General features: G+C 44.0%; 1 protein-coding gene across 3 annotated transcripts in view; it reads left to right on the top strand.

Moving 5' to 3' along the window:
* ccdc85cb (coiled-coil domain containing 85C, b) overlaps window positions 1-20173 on the top strand; it is a 48534-nt gene that overhangs the window by 21880 nt on the left and 6481 nt on the right. The window contains exons 2-4 of one of the 3 annotated variants that reach the window (XM_069158617.1): window positions 10521-10600; window positions 11958-11999; window positions 16393-16497. In XM_069158617.1, coding sequence (XP_069014718.1) covers window positions 10521-10600; window positions 11958-11999; window positions 16393-16497 — 227 coding nt within the window. The remainder of the gene's footprint in view (window positions 1-10520; window positions 10601-11957; window positions 12000-16392; window positions 16498-20173) is intronic. The other 2 variants (XM_069158616.1, XM_069158615.1) reach the window with 2 other exon arrangements.

The raw sequence follows: 20173 nt of genomic DNA, 5'->3' as shown, positions 1-20173 counted from the left end.
TATCAGAAGGTACACGTTAAATTGCTGTGTTTGCCGACATTTTCATGATGTCGTTGTGCAGAAACGAACACGATTTTGACTCAACAAGTAAATATTCCTAATTCCTGCAAGAAAAGGATTTTTAATCCCCCCCAACAAATCATCCTATCTTAAATAGCTGTATGATGCTGAAATGTATTTAGACAAAGGGGATTATGCAGGTTTTGCGTGCCGTGCAGCTGTGTGCTTGCGTGCTATTCAGAATGAATAAGACAGAAGACTTGACTTGGAGAAGACACAGTAACACAGTAATCCCACCATCATCTATGCAAGCAGAAAATGGTCGACTGATCTGAAGGAATGCAGCGTCCCATCACTAAATCAGTCAAGAGTTATGACCTTTGACCTTCAGTGTCAAGGGCCATGAGTGTCAGTGAGTGTGCGATAGTGAGACACTTTTTTGGTCCTCTTGGAATAGAAAAAGACTGAACAGAACATATTGCATTAGTAAAGCCTAAGCAGGCTGCTTTCCCATAAATATAAGGTCAGTTTTTACCTGAAAACTCCAGTATACTCTGCTCAATGTCCACCCATCCTGACTGTTAACCTATTTAACCTAGAGGTGAAAGATGGATAAGAAAAGTAATCTACAAAATAACATAAAATACTGTATACACTATGCAAGGCCGAGTTCAAGAGTTGCAGTGCAACATTCTGTAGACAGACAATAGCCCGAAGCAAATCCATCTCCAAATGTCCCTAATCTCCTCTGTTTTGTCTCAGTGAATAGCCGCCACACGCACACAGGACAGTAATTAAGGGTGTGGACTGAATATAAACCCACAGCTTTGATTCCATGGGATTAAACTGAACTGGCTGCCAGATTGCCATTCTTCTAGCCTAATCAAAAGATTAAGGGCTTGGGGCACTAGTGTCACAAGTGCCCCGATCATCTATTTGAAACAAATAAACAGTGGCAGCGCTCTGCGAATGTTTCAAAATCTAGTAATACCAGTGCTACACCGTGATATTGGTTTTATTTCTTTTATATTATTATAATATAATTTTTGTTTTTTTTATAGTGATGCAATCAATAGTTAGTGGCCTTGTTATTTTAAAATCACATAAAAATCAAACACATAAAAAAGGACGTTGTCTCCAAGTCTGAAAAGTGAAGCCAATGTGGAAGTGCTTTGAAGTGTAATACTATGCGGAACCACGAGGGGCTGTCTCCAACAAACATCTGGCTCCAATAGACTTCCATATTTATTCTCTCAGGAAAAACAAAGTTATGATGAAGTCAGACTTCCTTCCTTCTGATTTTGAAAATAATTCCATCATTTTTGAGATGTTAGGCCTCAAAAAGAGGTATGTTTGGGGGTGTGTCTGGTTTGATTGACATGATTGGGTTCCGGTCAAGTTGCCGGTACAAGTGGGCGGGCATTGTGTCCTCTGGTTCTCAGTGAGATCCGCCCCCTCACTCCTCCTTGTCCAAATATGGTCACTTCTGGCTCTTAAAAAAACAAGATCGCGACAGCTAAAATGCCCGACTGGAGGCAATTCACACACTAATGGGCGATGTCATGGCGGCTCGCCACTTAACACCCAGGCTCATACTGTATGTACGCAATCACAGACACACACAGACATCACACGTACTGCAAGCAGACATCCAGCTGCAGGCGCGTGAAGGCGTCCGCCGACCCTGCAAGGGCGGGTGACGACGAGTGGAAGAGACAGCAGGGGGGACGCGTCACTTTCCCCGACAGGATGTGTGATAGCAACAAGACGCACGTCTGCGTTACTGTCTGCTGGAATACCTAAAAATACAACTGGCTTTCTCTCTCTTTCTCTGCCGTTAAAGATGCTGACGGGCCGATCAATAGTTAGACCTGAGAGGTTTGAACTGGCCTTTAATTTCCACCTAACAGACACTAACAGCCCCTGATATGGTAAAGAGCCCCAGGTGACCTCTACTCAACCTTGGATGGCTTCAGTGGGGCATCGTTACATACATGCTGTGGTTATTGTGGGTAATTAGATCAAGTCAATAGTGGTTCCCTGTCAACTTCCTTTCGTTTCATCCAGGTAGTCAGATTGATTTACGTGTGGAAATATGAGAGGAAATGAAACGGGAAACGAGGGAGCACCGACTATGTGTTTAGACAAAAAAAAATGTAGTAGGATGAAGTAACTCCTCCTTCTACTGCTTTAATTCACCAATTACCAAATTAAATTTCTCTTTCTCAAATGTAATTCATTAAATGATTGACTGTTCCAGCTCTACTTCAGATGAAAGCAAAGGATGTTTTTTTTTTTTATGTCATTGTTCAGTAAACTGTCTCTTTAATCCAAGATATAAATTGAAGACTGTTATTATTTACATTTTGTTGAGGTGATGATTACAAAGTAGATTTGCACATCTAAATATTGCCCCATAGAAGCCAGAAGAGCAGACAGAAAAAGCTCACAGACAACACAGAGCTTGCATCTGTATTATGGTCGAGGTCCAGGGGGCCCTCACAGCCAATCAGCTGTCTTCTTTCCACTGCATGACCACACAGCGCTTCACAGGGCTATGATATTCATGTGATACACCAGAGTGTGTAAAATATTTATGCAACTAAAAACTCCTCAAGGCAAAAAATCTCCTCGGGTAGTTTTGCTCAGTTTAAAGCCCACTGAGCTGCCGTGCTTGTTACGGAGTCCTACTTGGCTTTTTGCTGTTGACAAGCAACAAAGGATTAAGAAGCTGATTTCACCTGGTCAATGTTTAAGAGTTGTTGGTAGGCACAAGCCATCCTTTTCAAGCGTAATCCATTTGACACTTTAACTTTCACACTTAGTCGCTCAGCATGGGGTCGTCTCTCTTCCAGCATAAAGTAACACTGTGCTGTTATCACACGCTAAAGACAAACACACACTCGTTCACATGTTCATGAGGGAACATGTCTTCCAGAGCACGCACGCACGCACGCACACACACACACACACACACACACACACACACACACATGCGTTCACACAGAGCGGCGAATGCGTGGGGAGGTGAGGAGCTCTCTCTTCCTCAGAGTGGGTGCCATGTCTTGTCAGATGGGGTTAGCTCCCCGCCAGCTGATGAGCCAGTCGAGCCTTTGAAGCCCTTCCAGGGGCCTACGGTTTACGTGCTTGGGTTTGCCAGGTTCTGCCATCCCCTTCATTAATGCAGCTCGGGTGCCCACTTAACTTGTTCCTCTCTGTTCCTCTGGCCGTCTCGCCCTGGCTCTGACCATTCGCTGGCAGCCAAGCAAAGGAAGCACGCATTCACCGGCCCAGTGCATACATTGCATACGTGCACATACGTGCAGACACAACACCGAACGTGGACTTGATTTAGCTTCCTGCACTTTGCATGAAGTTAGTTGAAAAGCTAAAAATTTCATTTTGAAAACACCCTGCAACAGAAATAAATGTATACATGATAAATTAATCCCTAACTAAGCCATCCCTCTGAAGAGTGATTGTTCGGTCAAAACTTAAAAACCCTCTCTAGGTCCTTATAGGAGAGCAAACACGTCCACATGATCAGTCACATTAAATATTTAGCTCAATAAACAATAAAGTAACCAAACTCCTGCTTTCTATAGATTATTGCTTCCCTGACTCTGGGCAGCGGTGCCTCTCTCCTTCTTTGTTCCCTTATCCCTCCTTTTTCATTTTTGAAGGTGGGCCTCATGTACATTCCACTTCTGAGTCTGAATCGGTCTGTTCCACATTAAGCTTTTCTGATTAATCGAGATGTTTTTGTCCGATAATTGGACTCACTGTAACCGGCGAGGTCTGATTTCATGGAACCCGCTGTAGTTTGACTCGGGTGTTGGCGCAGAGAAAAAGAACGCCGAGACAGTTTGGACTGTTTCTGCTCTTTCTTCCAACATCTTGAGGTAATTGACCCAGCCTCCCGCTTCAAAAACACACACACACACACACACACACACACACACACACACACACACACACACACACACAATAATCACAGATGGATTCAAAAATCCCCTTTCTCTCACAAACCCTCTCGCCCGTTCTCCCTTCCTCCCACGCAAACTCACACTGTCAGCTTAGACACCCATGCAACCCACATGCGCTCCCTGTCTTACAAATGCTGCACATAAGCATTCATTCATACTCCACACACACACACACACACACACACACACACACACACACACACACACACACACACTTGGCTGGGAAAATATCCATGTCTCTGTGCTAAAACACTGAGCTACAGCTGTGAATCAGAGATGAAAGCCGGAGCCCAGCCAGGAATAATAAAAGCCGAGTGATTTCAATGCACTACAGGCTTCTAAACAGCCTTGAGATCTGACTTGAAAACATAAGGGGATTCCAGAGCCTGGTCCTTTTTAACCGTACGGTTTATTTGAGCTACTTTGATGTAGTAAAGACCTTGGAGTCAACAGCATGGAGGCTGCTTTTGCAGCGTTCCTGCCAGCATCAGCCCGATGCCCGGTCTAAATGCATACACGTGTGGTCTAATTTTAACACCAGTCAACCCAATTCTTGCAGCACAACTTTATCAGCATGCCAGACTCTGTGGTCTCTGTGCTTACGTCACCAATTTGCTCTTAAAAGAGAGGCCTGCCTTGACCTCCACTAAACTTAGTCCTACCCACTGTCCTGTACTGGGATTTGAGGGTGTGACAGACAGACGGAGCAGAAATAGAAGGATGGCAAGACAGAGAATAATATTGCACCTATACTATAAAAGATCAAGCCTTTTTGGGGTTTTTTCATAGGTCATTTACTACAAATATATTCTCACATAGACGGCTCTATCTGAAGAAAGGTCTGGCTGCACCCATGTATCATGCTGCAAAGGGGAAAACAAAACGGCGACTTTAAACCAATCACAATTGTGCTTCTGCAAAATAGTGTCGCTGGGGAACTTGATTTGGAACATTTGCACGTGGGGAGGCGAGCTCTGGCAGAAAAATGACTAAATCGCCCCAAAAGACCAAAAAACAAGCAAACTGGCCCGCCTCCCTGCAGGTTGCTGCTCAGACGTTGTTGTTTCCTGTTGAGATGAGGATTTCGAAAATGCCAAAACAAATATAGTGGAAAAGGAGGAGAATATCACTTGAAATAGTCGACCAATGGTAGAAGTTTATATTCTCTCCATCCAGTGAGTCAACTACAACTCTCTGAATTTATTCATTTACCACTGCAGGTAACCAGTCATCTCTGCAGACTTGCTCTGACATCAATTCTGCAATGTTCTTATAAATGACACATTATCATTATGAATTCATTCAGTGCATAATAATAATATATATATATATAAAATATATATAAAAGGCACCCCGTAGAGCAGTGTTTTAGGGAGAGGGTCCTCATTCTTTGCATTGTGCATGTATGTGTTTCCTGTAGCTGGTTTCCCTTTATGACACTAATCACACAGTTGGAAGCAGCGATGCACAAAGTAAGTAAGTAAAGCAAGTAAAAAGGACTCCGAGTTAACAAACATGGAACGTAAACAATGCAGGATTTGAAATATTTGGATGCAGATAGAGAGGCGGGGTTGGGAGAGAAAAAGTTGTGGGTTCGACTCCCTGAATTGGTAAGTGAAAAAAAATATAGTCAGGGAGGGTGAATGGACAGTGCTCTCCCCTGGCCCAACTTCCACGGCTGGAAATGCTATTAAGCAAGACACCTAACCCCAAACTCTGCTGCCCGCTGTGTGTGTGTGTGTGTGTGTGTGTGTGTGTGTGTGTGTGTGTGTGTGTGTGTGTGTGTGTGTGTGTGTGTGTGTGTGTGTGTTCACGACTCAGTCAGGTTAAATGCACGAGGCAACGCTGGCAATAAAGATCTTTCTTTTCTTTTGGTTTCTTTGTTTTCTGAGGTTGAAAGTTCATTCAGCTCTTTTATCAGCCTTCTGGGACACACACTCTGTTTTGACGAGTAACACCAAATATACATGGAACCACGGGGTATCTATAATGTAGACCTGATGCTAACTTTGAGGCATTACATCATTACATAAGGCATGAACCCTCTCATGCAGTTTTAATTCTGCAGTTGTTTTCATGTGTTTTTGGTGGGGACTTGTGCTCTTCTCCAAGTGGCACTAAAACTCTCTGGGAAGGAAAAAACAAACTTGACTAAGAGTAAGTGGCATTGTGCAAGGGAAGCGAGATGAGCTGTTATGGACAGATGGAGGATGTTCGGAGGCCAGTAGGAAACAAAGAAGAGCCAGTAGAGGTCAGGACCTTTTTAAAGGGGCGACACTCAAAGTTTTTGGAGCTCGGTTCCCATTCAGGCGAACTCTCCCAGTTGTTTTATTTCTTCATCACCCCATCACTCCCAAATGAAATCTTTTTTTAGGAGCACAATAGAGCCACAATGTTCACAGAGTGGTTAAAGTGAGGGGACGTAATAAACCGGAGAGATGGAGGGAAACTGGGAGTGGAGCAGAGTGAAGGAGGGAGTGGCTGCTGGAAGTGGGTCACAGTGGCCCTGACGTGATACAAAGTGACGTGCTGAGAGGGGGATGGACTCGCGCCACTGTCTGCGTCACCTTTTGTTTCACACACATACTCACACATGCAGATACATCAGCTCAGTTCATTGGGTAAGCAACGCTTGCACAGAGGTATAAATTATCTCAATTGTGCATCATAAAGGCAAAGTTCCCCCTCTCTCTCTGCCTCATGTCTTTCTCTGTATTGTTTGCTGCTTAGTCTGACATTTTTTTCCCTCTCTCCTACTTCTTCACACCACCTTGTATCCACTTTATCGCCTCTTAAGATTTCATTCAGGTTATGCATAAGTCATGGCGGCCTCTCCCTCGGTGCTTGTTGTGTACAAAAGAGGAGATGCACCGCTGAGTTTTGCAGGGTAATTATTTTGGCTCTGCTACGCCGTCCCTGTATGATGAGTAGCTCTTCCTCCAACTTCACGGAGGAGCGGAGTTAGAGGAGACGATGTGGAGCCGCAGGGGTGGAGTGGGATAAAAGGATGGAGGAGTGGCAGGGGAGCAGGGGAACAGTTTAATTGCCTGACCCCCTTCTCCCACCAGGATGACTCTCCAGAGCCGGGTGTTAAAGGGGGTGACGGCTGGATTCTCCGAGCGGATCCCCGCGGCTCTGTGCATGTCTACTGTGTGTGTACTGTGTGCGTACTGTGTGCGTACTGTGTGTATATGGGAAGTATTGACGTGTTTTGTCCATGTTGTGTGTTCCTGTGAATGTTCCCACAGCAGATCTGCACATATTTAAGAAGGACCACTTAATCGTGTCATGCGTGATGCTGAAGTGATGCGCCCTGAGATTCACCCCCCCCCCCCCCACACACACACACAACACATCAAAGGCTTATGGATGGGGAGTGAAGGGAGAGATGTTGCTGTGGTTCGTCAGGAGGCTGCAGAATTCCTTCACTTCTCCAGGTTTCTCTTGTCAAACAGAAAAGATATCAATAGCTTTGACTGTGTATCTTCTGTTTGTGTTCAAATGCTTTTAAGGAGATAAAAGTAAGCCTGAGTTCATTTGATCACTGATGGCGACATCTTCATCTCTGTAATTTATTTCAAAAACAAGAAGCAGTGAACATCCATTTCTCTGTCAGAGTTGGGGTCCTTTGTTGTTTGAGTGTACCGGTGATGACTGAAGGCTGAGGAACCTTCGTCCTAATCGGCTTGAGATCTGGCTGCAGGTCAGGCCAGCAGATGAATACAGATTAGAGGGTCACAAGGCAGGAAGAGAGGATTAGCAGCTCGGGCCAATGAAGCCTCCTCTTGTTGCTGTCCAGCCGTCAGCTAACCAGCTCTGTCTGCGCCGGCCCTCCTAAAGAGTCAAGGGGGCTGGACGTGAATCGGCCTGGCAGCGTGCTGTCATTCACTCCTGACTGCTGTCAGCTTCTGGGAGAAGAGTCCATAATGTACATGTGATATATATATATATATATATATATATATATATATGAGCTATATGTATTTAACCCTCCCGCTGTCCTCGGGTCAAATTGACCCGCAGCTGTGTTCAATCAAGTTCTATTTTATTTTTATATTTTTTGGGATCATTGGTGACAAGAAGGCCGTGAGGGTTTCTTGGACATTTTTCATTTTATAGTTATTTATAATTATTACATTCCCAGTACTTCACTGTTTCAGTGCACTGATGTCAGATTGTACAATAAAGTTAATTGATAAATTGTAAAATATCCCACCTTCGTTAAACATCTTTGTCACAAGTGTTTGATAACTACATTTTGGTCGACATGTCGATATCAGAATTTGTGTACTTTCTAATATTGGTATCGACATCAACGCCAAAAATCCAGCAATCAGTCGGGCTCTACAACTTAAACACTTTGTGCCATCATACATTGTGAAATTTCTGTGTGTTAATAGGATCATCTTTATTGACCCCCATACCACATTAGCACATGGTTCATGTGAAATCAACAACAGCGCTGTCTCTACACTCTAGTGCATGTAACATACACATAACAACGAAGTTATGGTGATAAAATCAGGTAAAAGCAGGAAAATGGAAAATACTTTTGCCCCTAGGTAACATGGATCCTCCTTAACTTGCTTTTTTTCATGCTTCCAGTCAATAATTAGATGTTTCCTCGGCCACTCCCATATTAAAATCATATCAAAGTGTATTTATGACACGGAGCATTTTGGCTGATTCTGAAGTGAGAGGACTGACTGGCTCTGCATTGACAGAGAACACAGTGTTTGTATCTGATGGCACTTTTAAGTCTGCTTTATCAAGGAGTCTTTCATGGTATAAGTCAGTAACTGTTTTGTTTACAAGCCGAAGAAATCCAGTTAAACTCATGAAAGCCAAGTCATCAGACTCGGGTTGAAATCTAGCTACATGTGGTAACCTGGTTGATCTAATCTACCACCATGATTGCCGTTTCCCATGATGCATTTGACCTCAGGTAGCTGGAGAGAGCTGACCTTGTATAAACCTACTGTTGTTCACGTACGTGTGAAACATTTGTGACCATGATCTGTGACTGTGTGTCTTCAGCTCAACTGAGCCCAACTGCGTCCGAGTGTGTTTTCAGAGGGGATTTGTGTACAGTAGCGCCCCTCGACTGCAGGTTATTTAAATAATACAGGCTGGTTGGACGTGTTACGGTCAGTGAAACAAACTAAGGTTGGAGTGACCACCCTGGTACAACAAGCGTTGATTTTACGCGCGTGCGTGCATTAAACAACAACAGCAGCAGCGGTGGCTCCTCATGTGCATATTACTTAAACCATCATTGTCATCGGCGGATTTGTTGTATCCCCCCGTCACCGTCTCCGCTCTCAGCCTCTCTGTAGTTCCACTTAGAAAACAAAATAAAATAATGATGCGTGTGCGGCGCTGTGCTCCCGACGAGTTTCCAGAGCGCGCTTCCTGTGCGTAACTCCGCTTTGATCTCTCAGTAAATTAAACATGCCTTTTTAGATAACAGGCTGCGTGCCACCTACCGAGTCAAACTGCACCTCTACTCTTCACATCTCCCCTGTCCCTGGTTTGAACTCGGTAAAGTTGATTCATGTTGGCGCAGAATGCTGCTTTATCAGGATCAACAACGGTTTGTGTGAATCTCGGCGGAGTAATTATCCCCGAGTAACGCTGCTTGTCAGGTGCACAGAGACACTTCTGTCACAGATCTCAAATATGACAATTATGTTTGTTTCATAAAAACAAATGTGGCCCAGCAGAAATGTGCATCCAGCTGGGAACAGACTCCAGTCAAGTATGCAGTCAAAACACTGCTAATGTGGGTGGGAATGCTCAGTGCTTGACATTTGACCTCGGGCCACGAGTAGTTTATTTAGCACGAGGACTTCGTACGACACATGGTAGATAGATTTGAAGAATAGCGCTAGAAGTAGCTCACAGTTCTTCCTAAAGTCGATGGACTGATAAGGCATTCGTGAGAAAATAAATCAGCAGGGACGAAGAGTGAAACATTGGTGGTTTTCATCTTTACAGATCTGAGGATTTAGCAGCTTTTCTCTGTTTTGTGAGATTGTAAATTGGATGGCTTTGGATTTTTTTTTCACAGTTTGTCAGTCAAAACAAGCAGTTTCACAGCATGCCACCAGACTCTGCATGAAGTGGTTGGCGCATTGTGCTTTCTTTGTTCATATTTTAGACCAAAACAACTGATTCATTGGTAATGAAAATAAAAGTTAGGTGGATCCCCAGTTTATTAATATCAAGTAGCAGTTCTGCATATTGTTTTTGGGTTGCCAAACATTTTCAAGGGGGCTTCAAAGTAAAAGCCTGCATATGTTATTTGGTTTATTTGAGTTTTAGACCGAACGAGGATGTGAAAGTCCTCATTTGGAGAGTGCTCTCTCAGACGGAGTTATTTTGGGTCTCTCGGAAGTGCACAGCAACCTTTTGAGCTCTACGTGGTCCTTCTGCCTCAGCTGCCCTGCCTGTCTGTTTTCCTCTTTAGCTCTTTGAAATGCTAATCACTCTCTCCTCCCCTCTCTTTTTTCTCTTTCTCCGTCTCTCCTCCAGATTCCTCCTCCAACTACATCAGGCAGCTGGAGACAAAAGTGCGGATACTGGAGGACGACAACAATAAGCTGCTCTCGCAGGTGAGGCAACACGCACACGCGCATGCACACGCACACGCACACACACGTTACCCCCGCCGGTGTGTTTACTCTGTGTCAGTTACACATGAATGAGTAGCACTATTAGCCCACTTATGGTCCCACTAAACTGCTCTCGTGCAACTTTTCAACTCCAAACATGTGACAGGCAGCTGTGATGACATAAAGGGGTTGCCTGATGCCTCTGTGAAGCCACCCCCTCACAACAGGCTGCCTGTTAGTTGGAGAATATGTTTACCCATGTTTAATTCATAGGGAGTCAGTGAGCTTCAGAAGCGAGCAGTGATGTTAGCCCCCGAGGCGAGCTTCGGGAGTGGAGGAGAGATGAGAGGAGGGGGAAGGAAAAAAAAAAAAAGAGGGGAAAGAGGCATTAAGTGACAGTGACAGAGTAAAGGATTTCTCCCAAAGCTGACCTTGCTCTGACTTCTCCCAAATTTGGAGGATGGAGGGCTGAGTGAGAAGAGGTGGGAGTGTGAGGAGGCGGGTGGGGGGATTTGGGGGTGGAAATTCTAGTGTGGTTCACCATGAGGTCACATGTCAGTCTGCAGATGTTGTGTGTTCATAAACACAACAACAAACAGGGAAACTACTAATTGGTCATGAGGGGGATCAAATTCGTGAACACTCAGAAGTTATCAGTCATTGTTTTTTTGTAAAAAAAAACATACAAACAAATAAACAGCAGTCTTTGATATATAATTTGCTCTTTTTCTGTTTTTTCACAAGGCTTTATGATGCGAGTCAGTTTATTTGAATGCAAGTCAGGCTGCAGACAGTCGAGGTTGAATTTCACACTTTAAACGGATTTTTTCATTTGAAGCTTTCAGCCTTTTTTTTTTTAGTTTTTTTTTTTAACTGATTTCTCTTTTCCCCCAATTATCTCTCAGCAGATTCACATGTAGGCAGCGTGTAGGCTGGAATCACTGACACTAGGAGTGAAATGAGCCTCATTATTGGCTCTTAAGTGCTGCAATTAGGTGCTACACATTGTCTCACAGCAGTCAGGACATATAATATGAACCTGCTCCTTAAAGTCCACTGATAGTCCTTGTTCACACTGAGGTGATGATGTGGGTTTCAATTTCTTTTTTTTAGATCTGAAGTTGGATAAGGAGAAGTATGTTCTTTAACAGTTGATAATTTAATACTGCACAGTTGTGACTAGTAGAAACTGATTCCAGTGTGTAGCCAAAGCTTTATTAAAAGTACGTTTTTTTTTCTTCCTTTGGTGTGGAGCCTAAGAACAAAACAGTTGCTTCCATTACTGATAAAACTTGCTCCCAATCGACAAAAATGAAATAATGAACCACTCCACCATTATGTTTTTCTCTCCCTATAGGCTTCTAGCCGGTATAGCTTATCACAAATACAGACGAAGAAGGTAACTTTCTGAAATGTCCCTGTTTTGAGCCTCTTTTGCCTTCTTCCCCTCTTTAATCTGTTCGGTGGTGGAACTCTTCTCAGCTTCGAGCTTGTTGCTTTCTCTTCTACCGAGGGCGGCGCACACAATCAGAGCAGCAGTTGTACAATGTAATGCAACTCATTAGCAGTAATGTTGACTGCTATAGTGGTTCATTTGTGGGCCCTTCAGAGAGGTGAATCTACTCTGTGGTAATGTTCAAAGAAATAGTTTGTCACAGAGAATATGAAGCCACAGCATAAGATTTGGAGACGAGTAGAAATAGTGAGCTTGGCTCAACCAAAAACGTTAACACAATCTACCTACTAGCATCGCAAACTCTTACTAATTTACTTATTATGTCTTGTTTCAATGCTTACAAGAACTGAAGTTTAAAAGCATCACGATGAACTGGAGTTGACTCCCAGAGATGATAGTACCCAAAGGAAGTTATGCACCTGGCCAAGAAATAGTTCCCTGAAAACCACAACCTCTGGTAATTATACAGGGGTTTTGTATTGATGAGACAAACTAACAACAAGTCGTCCAACCCGTACGACCAATATAGGTCATTTGTTCTTACCTTCAAATACAACCCCACAAACAGTGTTTCATGAATTAGCGCCCTTGGTTAGGTTTACATACAGAAACACTTGGTTCGTGTGCAGGAAAGATGATCATTTCAGTGCAAATAAGGACTTTGAATGAAGTTACTACTGCCTCTAAGGTACGCAACTTTTATCGTCATGGCAACAGTAAATTTGGTTTTAAAAAAACTGTCCCGACTGGTGATTGGGAACGGAAAGTGAACACCAGTCTCCTGCATTTGAGTCCGATGTTGTATCGACTTATCCACCAACCCGCCTCCTCCTGACAAGGAAAAAAAACGTATATTATATAGACGTCATCTAAACTGTGTCACTTCTCCTGGATGTCAGGTTATCATTATTTATATGGAAAAAAAAATGGATTGTAATGAGCTGCTTGCACAAAAGATCCACTGGGTTGCTTTTTGGCAGGAAGACAGTCTCGATCGGTAAGCTTTCGAGGTGGTAGGAAAGCCCTAATACTTGATATCCCATCTTCGCATTATAATAAAGCTCAGTCTAAAACATTACCACCAAAATGATCCACCTTGTGGTTTTATAGAATTGGGTTGCATTGCCTTGCAGAGGTGCTGCCTCTGTGTCCCGACCCCTCTAAGTGCTGCCGGCATGCTATGCTAATGAATGAACACAGGTGGCACCTGCTTGTATCTGCCCTTTCTTGGCAAGAGAGCCTTCCTCTGTCCTCAGTGTTTTCTACGAGGTACATAAGGTGAAGGAACGCTACATTGTGCTGTGGTGCATAAATGACGCACGCTTGTCTTGGCTTGTTCGAGATGTCTGGTGGGCTGAATAATTTAAGATACTGGGGCAACGCAGGTAGATCAAGGCATCCATTATGCATGGCCGACAACTGGCGTGTGAGTGCGACTGAAGAACGGGGGAGTGTTTTTCTGAAGTATCTTAAAGGTTGTGTCACTAATAAAGGTGTTGTTCCTTGAACGAATACTCCAGTAAGATCCGGGGCGAACACATTTCTGCAGTTTACCGTTTGATTTGACTGATGCAATTTTTGCTCCCGAATGACGTGTCTGAATTCGAGCAAGTGCAATTGTTACAATATATTAGTCACCTCGGTGGACATATTGCCCAACTTCCTGGGTTATGAAACTGGCCCAGAGAAACTCGTGTGGAGCGAAAGGAAACAATAGCCTCTTATTGCAGGAATGTCGACCCTCCAGACCAGCCTGGCTGAAGGGTTATTGCTGTACTAAAGGGAGCAGGGGGGGAGTTAACTACAGGCTCCCACGGTGGATATTAACACAGCACGGGTGTAAACACATAAGAAAAACAGGTGTGCTCAGCCACATGCAGGTACACGATTTGCTCTTTTAACTTTTCTCCCACTTGGCTCCCCCCCCCGTGTTCTCCAGCCGATACTTATCTGTGTTAACTCACCGCAGCGTGAGCCGCTCGCACTTTCCCGCCACGCTCACTGCCTCTTGATCATTTATCAAGTGTTCAGTGGGACTCCGAGAATGTCATGATTTACATGACAGATTCAAATGACTCTCCGTCCATTAGCTGCAGGCTGATTGAACTCGTTTGGTAAGGGCGGACTGCAGTTGGTCCAGTGGATTAAAATGATGACGAAAGTAATAAAATGTGGCTTTATTCATTGACAAAGTTATGGACTGAGAAATCAGATGGGTGAAAAGATGATGGAGTGGGACATGGTTCATCAAAGGCAATGATTTCCAGACTGTGCTGCCAGAGGCTCCTCTTGGTGGTGCGCCTAACAATTGACTAACTGTCCCAAAATGAGTTGGTAATCATTCAAATGTTTTAGAAATATATTTTGACTTTGCTTAGCCATTGAGGGTGATGTAGCGTCAAGTACGATGTAGCGCTAATGTTAGCTTGATGGAGTCTGACATTTTTTTTTATATCTGCAGTGGGTTATGGCAGGCGACTGGGACATTTTTTTTTACCTCATCTTTACCCCACCAGTTTATGGTCCACGTCGAGGACAAAGAATTCAGTGTTTAGCTAGTTAGTCCTCGTGTTTTAATAAGGAAAAAGAATTTAAGATCAAATTCTTATTTCCGTCCAGCACAGGTTACTCAGATTAAACTGTTTCTCTACCGTTTTGTATTAAATCACGGTTCATGAGGAGCGCATAGCTGTCCTTCCTTCCCTTTTGTCGGAGATGCGTCACCCCCGGCCCCCAGACAGGAAACGATGCATGACGTCCACAGCTTCTTCCTGTCAGCACCAGGAACATTGTGATGGATGGATAGACAGAGGGCCCCGAGTTTCAGCCAAGAAGACGGCAGAGGGCCACCTGTGCTCGGCTGTCTGGAAAACAAATGGCTTTGTTGGCGTCGGTGGTCAAGGTCAAGTCAGGGTGGAAAGTGAAGTTAAAGATGCGAGTCGGTTTGTTTCAAACTCAAAACTGGGAAATCTTCACTAGCGATAGGAATCCTGTCCGAAAACTCACTTACTGATGTGCTGATCTTGTAATCATGTGTTTATTTCACTCCTCCTGATTTGATATTTATGTTCTCCAGACACAAAGCTTAGAGAAATGACAGAGATGTTAGCAAAGGTGCATAATTTAGGCCATGGACACGGAAACCCAGAGGATAGATCAGGAAGTGCCGAGGGAAGGATTTGGAAAGGTTAGAGGAACACCCATGGGATACTAAGCTGGAGGAAGGAGGGAGATATCAAAGGACAGAGAAGACAAGGGGAATGCTGATGTATGCGAGTGTGCACCTGAGTGTGTGATGAAGAGAGAGATAATACACAGGCAGACAACACAGCACAATGTCCACGCATTCATAGACACACAGCCACAGCTCATTGGGTTATTTATAGCCCGAACGCCGCCAGGCATCACGTGTGTTTACACGCTGTGCCTCGCGCAGAGGGAACACTGGTGCGTGACATGAGAAATGTCATAAGGAACAGCGGTGTTGCCGTGTTTCTGCCCGCAGAGGGAAGTGAGGCCGGTTACTCCCCCCAGGAACCAGTGGTCTTTGGCTGCGAATGAGGACAAATCTTAGGAGCGGCGTCGCTGCGTGATACTCCTTCGACGATTGGCGCAACACGATGCAGACCCGGTTCTGGGAGGTGCCATTTTTGTAGGAGAGCGGTGGTGATGAAAGGGCAGGTGTCGGTGTAGGAGGGGAACCTTAATGAACCCTCTTCGCAAACATACAAGTATTAAAAAAAAAAACAAAAAAAAAAAAAACAAAAAAAAAAATTTCACTGTAAAGCCAAAAAAATTAACTTGTCAGTGCTCTGGTGGACAATGTGTTACATATTTCAAACTGTAAAAAGTTCAGCCTGTATCCATCTTTTTTTTCCATTCATGTCGGGAATCTTTATCAGAAATGTTTGAGTGTATGTAATGTGTTTATGTAAACAAAACAAGCCTAATATAGCTTTATCAATTATCGATATAGGTACCTGTGTCTGCCTCAGACTTTAGTGCAAAGAAGGTTATTGCATTTTTAAAACAATAATATAAAAGAGTTACATTTATACGGTATATCGAAATAGTTCAGTTTCCACAGGCATTTGCATTGTTTTTGAGTAAGTAGTAATGTTTGTTAAAATTCATTTCAAAGCAAAATGGTTGCTAAACCCCAAAAGTTATGAAACAAATTCCCATGACATCCCACCTGTATGTTTGAATTAATCATTATGATTAATTAACATTGAAGCCATTCTTTCTTTTTAGCCAATTTAAGTGACAATCAAGTCTTATGTGTTTTTTGTTTTCTTTTTCTGTGTTTGTTTGTTTTGTGCCCGCTTGTGTCCAGCAGTGTAACCCAGGTGACCTTCGTGCCCTGAGGAAGGGAATGACTCTGTACCACTCAGAGTCCCAGCTGTCCTCTCTGCCCCAGCGCCAGGAGGCCATGCACATGGTCAGTATCCAGGAGACTGACACACAATGCACACACACGCACACGCACGCACACGTACGCACACGCGTACACACACATACGGAGAAGATTAAACACATACACCAGACTCGCAGTGATGCACATAAAGGGATGCCCACCCACACCTTACTAATTTGAGAACAACCATGGATGAACACTACAACGCTGCTTATACAGATGTGGTTAGATAGAGACAGGGTGTAATCACACGCACGCACACACACACACACACACGTGTGCTTTAATTGCAGGGAGCACCGGCACGGTGCCTCCGCAGCGAAATCAAGTCAGCTCTAATTCACTTTACTTCTGACTCTCCAATTACACCTCCACAGGCAACCTCACTGTCTCTTACACATGACAGGAAGGGAACACAGGAAAGGGGGTGGGGCGGGGGTGGGGGGGAGGGCATGATGGGAAATAGGGCATAAGGGGGATGCAATGGACTGGAAAAAGAAAGGAGGAAGAAGAGAAATTAAGATGAAGACAAGCACAGAAAAGTAACCGGGAGTCAGCCTTTCCCTCCTCTTCCTCTCATTTCCTGGGCCTTCAGCTCCTCTCCTCCTCCCTGGAGCCTGCTGGAACTGAATCCTGCAATGAAAGTAATAATCCTCTACAATCCACCTCCACCCCTGACCCTTCCAGTGTCTGGGGAGGAGAAGCTTGATAATTGTTTTTTGACTGCTTATGGAAGGTCAGCGTCGGGCTACGCCACTACCCAGAGGACTAAATCTTCGCCATGTAAGAATCAATATTGTGTTTTAATCACAGGCTCAGTGTGAGGCGCCGACCTCACTGCACTCAGAGCCGGCTCGCACCTTTTCAAGCTGGCGGGTCAAAGCCGCCTCCTTGTGGAGGTTCACGCCGTTCAGTAATGCCCATGAACTGTAACACTACATGAGGTATCTTCCTGAAGGGGGGGGGGAGGATAAACTGTAAATTGACTTCATGGTCGTACCACATTTAATTTCACAGCGCGAAACAAGGGCGGCCTGTTGACCTGAGGTGTGAATTCGGGCTCCTTACAGACCTGCCAATCTGGTGGCATGCTGACAATGTCAATGTAGATCGATTCCAACACAGAAAAATACATTTATATCACCATATTTGAGGGAGATCTTGCATTTAAGGTGTCTGCTTTGTGTGTTTGTGAGTTTAAACTCCTTGCACCCTTAACGTTATAATTTAAGTGCTTAAGTTGAGTTTTATGCATCACTTGATTAGAACCAGTTGCACCACACACATTAGCTGTCATGTGGAGATCAGTTGTTACTAAGCAGCAGCCAACTGTGATGTCAGCCATTGTTGTGTGAACTTTCTAAAACCGTTCTAAAGCCTCGAGTTCAGCTTTTCGGACAGCTTGCCAGTCCATCACAAGGCCAACACGGAAAGACAGAAACAGACAATCTACGGGGTATCGGCAGAAAACCCACGCAGGCAGAGAGAAGATGCAAATTCCACACAGAAAGGCCTCCAGTCAAGGTGCGAACCCAGCGACAGTACTAACAACTGCACCGCCCTGCCGACCTATCCAAGCTGATTTTGGGAGAAGGCGGACACAACCGTAGACTGTATATAACAGTGGACGTAGCTCCTGGGTCTGAAAAATGAAGTTGATGCAGAAGTGCCTTAAGTGCCTAACCCTAATCCTAACCCTAACGCTAATCCTAACACTAACCCTATCCGAACTCGAGGCTTCATAATGGCCGTTCACAAACCAATGGGTGACGTTACTGTTGGGTACACTTTGAACAGTCCATCACAGGGCCAACACAGAAAAACAGACAGAAAAATCAATAATCAATCCAATAAAAAAATAAGAATAAAAGCGTTTTTATAGGGGGTTGCGGGACAATTTGTAGCTTGGTCGTGTCGTCTGCGTTTTATTGGCCAACAGCTGAGGCTTTAGCGACCTCAGAACGATACAGGAAAGTAATTTGCATACTAGTGCAGAATAACCCATTGTGTCTTGAGTTTTATGCCTTTGTCTAGTAATGGCTTTGTTGTCGTGAGAATTACTCATGTTGAGCTTTATGGTGATCAATTGGCCGCTCTCTAATTTGATCCAAGTTCATCCATGTGAGTGAAAGAGAAGATGAGCGAGTCGTAGGACTTCAGTGAACTGGAGTCTCTGTGTGTGTGTGTGTGTGTGTGTGTGTGTGTGTGTGCGCCCCTCCCAGTCTATCAGCTCATCCTTTACATATACTCCTTTGTGTCACTCAGACAGATTTTCAGGTCAGTGAGTGTGCGTGAGATTGTCAGATAGAAAACGAGGGGAGAGAAGAAAAAGATCTACAGAGAAAGCGAGCGGCCCGCCTGCGTGATTCTTACAAACACTCAACAGTGCCACACACACACACACACACACACACACACACACACACACACACACACACACACACACACACACACACACGCACACACACTAACTAAATCAGGGCTGTTTATGCAGGGAAGCCTCCTCCAAATGTACATCCATATGAGCAGTAAACACTGCCCGGAGCCGGCTGTGTCTTTGCACTGTCCAAATCCTTTTCTTCACTGCACCGCTCCGACGCAGAACACGCTGGAAAACCTGGCCGCAGCGCGAGCAGGGAGTGTTTACACATGTCAGATAATAGCTCAGAGAGGAAAACATCAAAAAGGGGCGACAGTGATTTACATGTTCTTTCCCGTAGTTGACTTCAAAGTCCACGGCAGAGGAGCTGGATGGGAACTGAAGCTGTTACATTTGTTGGTGTGACCTTGAACAAGAAGAAACACACTTAACAGACTGCTGTTATTTCACAAGGGGATTCTTATTGTTTATTTATTGTGGACTTAGCCTTGGCGATGCGTTTTAATAATGAGGGGGATGTCAGAAATAGCTACCAAAGACTTCACTCCATTCCTTTTTCTAAACAAATTCAGCTCTGTTTTTTTCATGTTATGGCTTAATTAATATCCGCAGAAGTTCTAAAGATCATTTTCCAAAATTAATTTTCAGGTCATAAATAAGATTGCAGCTGCTGCAAACACTGATTAGTTTGGAACCTGGATAGGTTTTTGGGTATCTGTTGAAATTAGGAACACCAGATCCCAACAAACTCAATGCGTGTGTGGGATACTTTACCACTACTGCAAGGTTGTTTAAAGATTTTATATATCTCCAAGACATAAGAGACTATGCAGGTTACAGGTTAGTCCTTCAGCATGTGAAGGACTAAACTCGTATTATTTATTTGATTGCAACTTTCCGAACTCCCACATTAAGTAAGTACAGGTAAAATAAGCATTAAAGCAAGGCTAGTGTTGGCGGAAAAGATGGCGACAGACTAACCTGCACTTGACACACATATTCACAGGTTGATTGACATCAAACATGGCGCCATGGTAACAGCCTTCCCTGCTTTCTTTTAGAGTTTAGAAAAGCGTCTGTCCTTCAGTGTTGACTTCTGAAAATTGGAGCCAATTAAAAATGTGGGACGGATGACAAGAGGACTTTATGTGCAAGCAAGATTCACATGAACCTTTTCTTTATATTCAAGTCTTTTCTGATACCATAGCTCATGAATGAAATGCTCTTTGTCAACTAGTTCTCTTCCTGTATGAAAATAACATCAACACATGCTTCAAAAATTAAACAACTTGCTCCAAAATCAGAGATAAAAAGAAAACT

The sequence above is a fragment of the Embiotoca jacksoni genome, unplaced genomic scaffold (assembly GCF_022577435.1).
Source record: "Embiotoca jacksoni isolate LCO1_2020_lvr unplaced genomic scaffold, fEmbJac1.0.p SCAF_23, whole genome shotgun sequence".
NCBI lineage: Eukaryota > Metazoa > Chordata > Actinopteri > Embiotocidae > Embiotoca > Embiotoca jacksoni.
The sequence above is the reverse complement of the archived record's forward strand: the minus strand, read 5'-3'. Positions and strand labels throughout refer to the sequence as shown.